Source organism: Salmo salar, chromosome 11 (genome assembly GCF_965601325.2).
Source record: "Salmo salar chromosome 11, fSalSal1, whole genome shotgun sequence".
In the NCBI taxonomy this organism is placed as follows: domain Eukaryota; kingdom Metazoa; phylum Chordata; class Actinopteri; order Salmoniformes; family Salmonidae; genus Salmo; species Salmo salar.
In genome coordinates this window covers 99,239,908-99,248,758 of record NC_138301.1, presented here as the reverse complement: position 1 = coordinate 99,248,758, position 8,851 = coordinate 99,239,908, and the positions used below count along the sequence as shown (strand labels likewise).

At 40.5% G+C, this 8,851-nt stretch overlaps 1 protein-coding gene across 1 annotated transcript; it reads right to left on the bottom strand.

Annotated features, from left to right (window-relative positions):
• Positions 1 to 4,984: 4,984 nt before the first annotated feature.
• LOC106563244 (boophilin-H2) lies at positions 4,985 to 7,794 on the bottom strand. Its single transcript, XM_014128652.3, has 6 exons — positions 7,554 to 7,794; positions 6,763 to 6,972; positions 6,342 to 6,506; positions 5,900 to 5,968; positions 5,318 to 5,396; positions 4,985 to 5,136 (listed from the first exon to the last, which is right to left on the bottom strand). The coding sequence occupies exons 1-6, from the start codon at positions 7,615 to 7,617 to the stop codon at positions 5,082 to 5,084; spliced, it is 642 nt and encodes a 213-aa protein (XP_013984127.1). The 5' UTR covers positions 7,618 to 7,794; the 3' UTR covers positions 4,985 to 5,081.
• Positions 7,795 to 8,851: the final 1,057 nt, after the last annotated feature.

The window sequence follows — 8,851 nt, the reverse complement described above, 5'->3', positions numbered from 1 at the left end:
CTCCGTGGCCAATGTGAATAAAATGTTTTAAAAAGTTAACAATCACAGACAGAATACCAGGGTGCGTTCTCAAAACATGCACAGACCAGCTAATAAGTGTCTTCACAGACATTTTCAATCTATCCTTATCCCACTCTGTAATCCCAACATGTTTCAAACTGACCACCATTGTCCCTATTCCGAAGAGTTTCAAGGTAACCTGCCTAAATGACTATCGCCTTGTAGCACTCACATCTGTAATTATGAACTGCTTTGAAAGACCGGTCATGACACACATCAACACAATCCCAGATACCATAGACCCACTCCAATTCGCATACCGCCCCAACAGATCCACACATGACGCAATCTCAACTGGACTTCACACTACCCTCTCCCATGTGAACAAGAGGAGAAATAACTATGTGAGAATGCTGTTCATAGACTACAGCTCAGCATTCAACACTATAATCCCCTCCAAGCTCATCACCAAGCTGGGGACCCTGGGACTGAACCCCTCCCTCTGCAACTGGATCCTGAACTTCCTGACGAGTCGGCCCCAAGTGGTGAGGGTAGGCAACAACACCTCTGCCACGCTGACCCTCAACACAGGGCCCCTCAGGGGTGTGTGCTTTGTCTCCTCCTGTAGTCCATGTTCACTCACGACTGTGGCCACACACGACTCCAACACCATCATCAAGTTTGCTGACGACACGACGGTGGTAGGCCTGATCACCTACGGCGATGAGTCAGCCTACAGGGAGGAGGTCAAAGGTTTAGCAGTGGTAGACAACAACCTCTTCCTCAACCTCAGAAAGACCAAGGAGCTGATCCTGGACTATAGGAGAAAGAGAGGAGAGTACGCCCCATCCACATCGACGGGCTGTTGTGGAGCGGGTCAAGAGCTTCAAGTTCCTTGGTGTCCATGTCACTAATGACTTAACATGGTCCACACGCACCTGCACAGTCGTGAAGAGGGCACAGCAGCGCCTCTTCCCACTCAGTAGGCTGAAAAGATTTGGCATGGAAAGCCATAGACTGTTCACTCTGCTTCCGTCCAGCAAAGGGTACCAGAGCATCAGCTCTCGGAACAACAGGCTCCGAGACAGCTTCTACCCCCAAGCCATAACACTGCTAAATAGTAAATTAATGGTACCCAAACTATCTGCACTGATTATATCTTGCACTGACCCTACGCACACTCACTAGACAAACCATAAACACAACCACACACTACATTTACACTCCTACACACATTCACATACAGTTGAAGTCGGAAGTTTACATACACTTAGGTTGGAGTCATTAAAACTCGTTTTTCAACCACTCCACAAATTTCTTGTTAATAAACTATAGTTTTGGCAAGTCGGTTATTAAATCTACTTTCTGCATGACACAAGTAATTTTAACAATTGTTTACAGACAATTTATTTCACTTATAATTCACTGTATCACAATTCCAGTGGGCCACAAGTTTACATACACTAAGTTGACTGTGCCTTTAAACAGATTGGAAAATTCCAGAAAATGATGTCATGGCTTTAGAAGCTTCTGATAGGCTAATTGACATCATTTGAGTCAATTGGAGGTGTACCTGTGGATGTATTTCAAGGCCTACCTTCAAACTCAGTGCCTCTTTGCTTGACATCATGGGAAAATCAAAAGAAATCATCCAAGACCTCAGAAATACAATTTTAGACCTCCACAAGTCTGGTTCATCCTTGGGAGCAATTTCCAAATGCCTGAAGGTACCACGTTCATCTGTACAAATAATAGTACGCAAGTATAAACACCATGAGACCACGCAGCCGTCATACCGCTCAGGAAGGAGATGCGTTCTGTCTCCTAGAGATGAATGTACTTTGGTGCGAAAAGTGCAAATCAATCCCAGAACAACAGCAAAGGACCTTCTGTAGATGCTGGAGGAAACAGGTACAAAAGTATCTATATCCACAGTAAAACGAGTTCTATATCTACATAACCTGAAAGGCCGCTCAGCAAGGAAGAAGCCACTGCTCCAAAACCACCATTAAAAAAAGGCAGACTACGGTTTGCAACTGCACATGGGGACAAAGATCGTACTTTTTGGAGAAATGTCCTCTGGTCTGATGAAAAAAAAATACAACTGTTTGGCCATAATGACCATCATTATGTTTGGAGGAAAAAGGGGGAGGCTTGCAAGCCGAAGAACACCATCCCAACAGTGAAGCACGGGGGTGGCAGCATCATGTTGTGGGGGTGCTTTGCTGCAGGAGGGGCTGGTGCACTTCACAAATAGATGGTATCATGAGGAAAGAAAATTATGTGGATATATTGAAGCAACATCTCAAGACATCAGTCAGGAAGTTAAAGCTTGGTTGCAAATGGGTCTTCCAAATGGACAATGACCCCAAGCATACTTCCAAAGTTGTGGCAAAATGGCTTAAGGACCACAAAGTCAAGGTATTGGAGTGGCCATCACAAAGCCCTGACCTCAATCCTATGGAAAATTTGTGGGCAGAACTGAAAAAGTGTGTGCGAGCAAGGAGGCCTACAAACCTGACTCAGTTACACCAGCTCTGTCTGAGGAATGAGCCAAAATTCCCCCAACTTATTGTGGGAAGCTTGTGGAAGGCTACTCGAAATGTTTGACCCAAGTTAAACAATTTAAAGGCAATGCTATCAAATACTAAATGAGTATGTAAACTTCTGACCCACTGGGAATGTAATGAAAGAAATACATCTGAAATAAATCATTCTCTCTACTATTATTCTGACATTTCCCTATTCTTAAAATAAAGTGGTGATCCTAACTGACCTAAGACAGGGAATGTTTACTTGGATTAAATGTCAGGAATTGTGAAAATACTGAGTTTAAATGTATTTGGCTAAAGTGTATGTAAACTTCCGACTTCAATTGTACATTACATTACATTACATTGTACAGTACATTACATACGCACACACACACGCAGACCGATACAACACAAACACTTGCACTTTTACAATCATAATTTGCAGCTGCTACTCTGTTCTTTGTTTTACTATTATTATTATTATCTATCTCGATGCCTATAAAAAGGATATCACGCTGCTTACTTAGCAAGTTCCACTTCGGCCCCTACCTGACGCGAACTCTGCCCTACAAACACAAGTGATCGCCCTCCGCGGTTTAGCCGATCGCGCCACCTCAAAAGCTAGCTAATGAGACGACGCATGCGGGACACCTCAGGCTGAGGAGCACGTTTCACACATCCCCATGTGCTATACCTAGTCACTTTGCCCTGCCTTCATGTATCAGTGGAGGCTGCTGCAAATGGGATGGCATCAAACACATGGAAACCATGTGTTTTATGTATTTGATACAATTCCACTTATTTCAGGGTAAAATCTACACCAGTTGTATTCGGTGCATGTGACAAATAAAATAGGATTTGATTTGACATGGCTATTTGTTTTATGTGCTATATTTGGAGTGTATTTAAAAAAAAAAAAAAAGCATATTAGCAGACAACTACTTTGCGGTTAAGTTGGTGGCTCTCGGTGCATTCGGAAAGTATTCAGACGCCTTGCCTTTTTCCACATTTTGTTACGTTACAGCCTTATTAAAAAAGGTATTATATTATTTATTTTCCTCATCAATCGACATAAAGAAAGTCGCACACTGTATAATCTTTGATTATACATGGAGTGTGCGACTTTCTTTATTTTGATAGTTTATTCGAAGTTAGTCAGCACCTCCACACAAACTATTATTCTGGGTGTGCGCCAGCTCATGTTTTCTTACCTCATCAGTCTACACACACTACCCCATCATGACAAAGCAAAATGACCCATGATCTTCATGCATAAGTCATATCCATGAAAATCCTAAGCATAAAATAATTGAATCATTATATGAAAATAGGGGGACGTGAAAGGGAGGTTTCAAGTGACTTCTTTATTTTTTACTTTTCAATTTATTTGAGAATTACTCAAATGCAGTCAGGGTACTGTATTGGCCATAGAGTTAACATGTTAGAATATCTGGATATCTTGTCAGATTATTTCTCATAACTAAATGATAATCATGTATGACCAAAGCCACTTATAGCATTATATAACAACATATAAAATCTCTACCCTATAGTATAACTGAATATCACCTCCATTTTGTACATATGTACATACTAATTGCCATTGTGAGCAGATGTCACTAAGGACGAAGCAGTGAAATTGTCTGAGGCATGGATGGAATCTTAAAGCCTTTAAGCTGGGGAATATTGTCAGTGTTTGTGTATTTAGAGACCTAAAGTACATTTGAAATGTAATCCATCTATAATATGCCAGGGATTTTTGGGAGATCAAAGTGGTATTTTTTTATATATATTTCACAGAGCAAAACAATCACTGAACAAACAGTTGACTTTTTCATATCAGTTTACTTTTCCATGTGCTTGGACAACTTGGAAGAAAAAGACCATACCAAATTCTGAAAATGCATTTATTTTCACGTTTGTACAATAAAGAACAAATGTAAACATTCATATCCAAATTTAAAAACATAAATCCTTTCAACAATCTATTTAATTGTTTGTAAGATAGACTGATTTGAAAAATAATTAACTTAAAACCCGTGGCGGATAATGGGAGGAGCTATAGGAGGACGGGCTCATTGTAATGGCTGGAATGACATAAATGGAACGGTATCAAACATATGGCAATCACGCTTGACTCCGTTCCATTTATTTAATTCCAATCCTTACAATGAGCCCATCCTCCTATAGCTCATCCCACCAGCCCCCACTGCTTAAAACATGGAATTGTAATTTGAACATGAATAAGTGTTTAGGTTTCTTGAAAAAGAGAGTTGATCAGTTTATAAGTCTGAGACCAGTTTGAGGGTTGATCAGATCAGTCCTTGTTACAAAATTCAACATACAATAGTGCAGGCATTATTTACAGTTTGGTTAATGCTCATCACCTCCTATCTTTGTCAACATCCCACAGTTTGTAAACCCAAAAAATATATAGATAAGGCATGGGATACATTTTCCTTTTTTATTCAACCAAAATAGAGTACAACATTTAAAACATAACACATTTAAACAAAATTCAAAACAAGGGTTGAGGGTGATGCATCTCTACTTCATCTCAAGAGTTGGTACCTGCTCACTCCCTTTTCTTGATTTCTCTTTCCTGTGAAGTAAAAAAATATGTTAAAATCTCAGTGTAATCAAATCTTAAATCTGAATCTATAATTTCCAGAGGTAACATACTTATTGATATTACCATGAAATCCAAAGATGGGTTCCCACCCATTCCTTCATTTTTTTACTGTATTGACTTTGTAAGAGTACATTGCTGCACCTTTGCTTACCTTTGGACAACAAAAAGAACAATAGCAGAGATCACCGCCACTGCGAACACAATTCCTCCTAAAATACCCACAATCAGTCCTGAGACAAACACAACAAAGACAGTTAGGATTAAGAACCAAAAATACAAAAGCAACTCTTTCATAACGACAATATAGCTCAATTACAAATATTATCATCAAGATATTAGTGTCACGTCCTGACCAGCAGATGGAGCTAGTGTTTTAGTTTTGGGGTCAGGACGTGGCATGTTTGTTGGTTAAATGTTGGGTGGATGATTGGGACTTCCAATTGAAGGCAGGTGTGTGTATAGTTGCCTTTGATTGGAAGTCCTATATAGGTGTGTGTTTGTCTTTGGGGTTGTGGGGAATTGTTCTGTGCTTAGCCGTGTGCCTAGTCAGACTGTTATTGTCGTGTTATTGGTTTCCTGTGGATGCCTTACTGGAGTCTATTAAAGTATGAGTATTCACAGTCTCGCTGCGCCTTGGTCCTCTTCTCTCCAGTACGACATTTTCAAGGATGAGTACAACTTATTTTATGACAATTAGCTCATTTCTTATCTGTACAGAAAGGTATTGATGTACCTGCATTAGTGGAACTCTCATCTGGGTTGGGTCCTGGTTCCATTGCACCAGCAAACCTTCCTGCTTTGGCTGCAGAAGAATAATATCTCACATGAACGGGACGAATAAGCATAATACAGACAGAGTTGCAATGACGTGGTGGAGAAAGGACCTCTAATGGACTAAGAAGAACAGTCCGAACAGTTAAAGTCAGGTGAGTGTCTGTTGTAAAGGAGAATTGCACCTCAATGATTAAAATGCACTTCAATGTCTACAAACTATTTTCATACAGAAACAAGCCTTTACACATGGCAGTAGAGTGAAATATAGAAATGTGTAGGTTCATTATATTGAATATGATGGGTTGTTAATTTTTGAGTGCATATTGAGGTATATTGTCATTACCTCAAACAGAGGAAGACATGAGAAATAGTGGGATCCTAACAATAAATAGTAAACTGACCCATGCATGTCTGCAGACACTGCTCTCGGGTCTCGAAGCGGTTGCCATTGCCCTGACAGCCGCTGTAGTGGAAGACACGACAGTTCCCCTCTTCTGCATTGTAGTAGTGCATCAGCAACATAGCAAAACAACTACCATGGTCCACTGGGAGGCCACACACTCCATCTGAGAGAGCAGAGAGAATAGATGAGGAATATGAATTGGTTTGACAAACTTCTATGATGGATGCATCATTTTGAGAGAGGTTAGTGTAGCATAATAATCAGATTATAGGATTGCTGTGTATGCTGTTTGTTTGCTTATTATGTGGTTTTGTCAATATCTTATCTTTTATGTTCATGAATCCTCTTTGAATCTACGCCTAACAAAATGGCTGCCATACAGCAGCCGCTCTCCCTCCCCACCCTCTGTAGCAGCCTACCTGCAGCTGGGTAGAGCTCGTCAAACTTGTCAGAGCAGGCCTCCATACACTGCCTGTCTGTGTTGAAGCGGTTATCATTCCCTTCCAGTCCTTTGTAGAAGAAAGGAAAACAGGCGCCTTTTCCCTCATTGTAGTAATACTGCAGTTGTTTGTCGTCTTCCTTTCCCCCCACTGCCTTCCCCTCGTCCATCTTACTACTGCAAAACGGCTCTGACAGAAGATGGCCACTTGTCAGTCACAGAGTAGTTACAGTACATGTTCTCTTGCCAGTTTGGACAGAGTTGTTCAATAGCAAAAATACAGTTTTTATTAATGATTTGCAAGTACATTCTAAATCTAATTTGAACCATCTCAGCTGTCTGATTTCTTTTTTATTTCTGAGTCTGACACACCTGTGCTTGAAAAGCAAGGTTTTTCCATTCCTAGCATCTTAGCATCATCTTCACACTTCTCTCAACATTTTCTCAATATTCATCACAATCTTATTGAGAAATGATCCCACTCACAAATGTAACTTCAGCCTTACATTGGATGGGTTACATAATTCATTCATATTTCATTCATTTCAGAGAAAAAAATACAACATTATTTACAATACTAGTCTTAGTAACCGTGTTTGCCTTACTTTGATTTTGCTTTGATATAACTGGACATAAAGGAATTATGACAAAGTAGAAGCTCAGTGACCTGGTTACAGTAGCACACATACTATAGTTAAAGCAGTTAAAGCAAAGCGATTAACAAGGGTTCGTGGAGAAAATGCAGAATGTTAAGAAATAGAATATACTCACTCATGGACGAAGCTATAGGAAGCATAACTCCAAGTAAAAAGACATGTAAGAGTGGATTTGCCATCGTTTTGACGCTGGCAGGCCAAGACTGTAGATTTCCCCCAGCAGAAAGATGTCAAGTTTCTTTTCAAATCCTGTTCTATGAGCTTCTGTCCACAGGCAGGGAACGTCCTTTGGACCCCTTATCAACAAGTAGGTTTTTATTACCTAGGAGTGTCTCGCTGTTGGTCACAGACCCCATGGTTTCAATCATAAAACATGGAAATGACTGGCAGTATCTTGGCAACACTTTTTCAGTGTTCATGTTTTTATTGTAGTTGAGTAGTCAAGCATTTCACAATCAGAAATTGAGAAACAAAGCAAGCCTATCCCCAACTACAAGACCTTATGGTATCCTTTCTTGTATTATCAAATAAATATTGGCCACTTTTAAAATGTAATGTCCTGTGCAGTGGTTACATTGAGCTGGAGCAACCCAGAGCTGAGCTCCTGAACCTTGGCTCAAAAAGCAGGATAGAAAGTAGGATAAAAGTACTAACCATACAATGGGAATACATTGTACTTACAGCAGTAACCCTAACCATAGCCGTAACCCTTACCCCAACCCTATTTTCATGTCCAGATCCCTAGCCTCAACCATAACCCTAGCCTCAACCATAACCATAACCCTAACCTCAACCATAACCCTAACCCTAGCTTTTTGCTATTGAAGAACTGTGGAAACTGGCAAGAGAACATGTACTGTAACTACTTTTGTCACTGACAAGTGGCCTTCTGTCAGAGCCGTTTTGCAGTAGTAAGATGAATGAGGGGATGGCAGTGGAGGGAAAGGAAGACAACAACAAGCTGCAGTATTACTATGATGAGCGACCAGGCGCCTCTTTCTCTTTTTTCTACAAAGGACTGGAAGGGAATGAGAACCGCTCAACACAGACAGGCAGTGTATGGAGGCCTGCTCTGACAAGTTTGACGAGCTCTACCCAGGTAGGCTGCTACAGAGGGTGGGGAGGGAGAGTGGCTGCTGTATGGCAGCCATTTTGTTGATTCCACATCTAACAAACAGGAAGTCCATATGACTATGCAAATTATACAGTGTTGCATTGGTGTATGTTTTTTTTTTAAATAATGTTTAAGGCCAGGCACCACAGGCTGAAATGACATTTTTTGCATCTACTTTTAAATGTTGGGGCATTTTGGTCCATTAATATTAGTATTTTCAAAAAGTAAAAATAAAAATGTCCACATCCTGGTTCAACTCTTGCCTCAACCACAACTCTAACCCTAGCTAGCAGTTAACC

Coding starts and splice junctions, on each gene's coding strand:
- LOC106563244 (XM_014128652.3), bottom strand. CDS start 7,617: ATGGCAAATCCACTCTTACATGTCTTTTTACTTGGAGTTATGCTTCCT. Junction 6,973..7,553: donor TCCTATAGCTTCGTCCATGA/GTGAGTATATTC, acceptor ATCTTCTGTCAG/AGCCGTTTTGCAGTAGTAAG. Junction 5,397..5,899: donor TGAGAGTTCCACTAATGCAG/GTACATCAATAC, acceptor TGTTTGTCTCAG/GACTGATTGTGGGTATTTTA.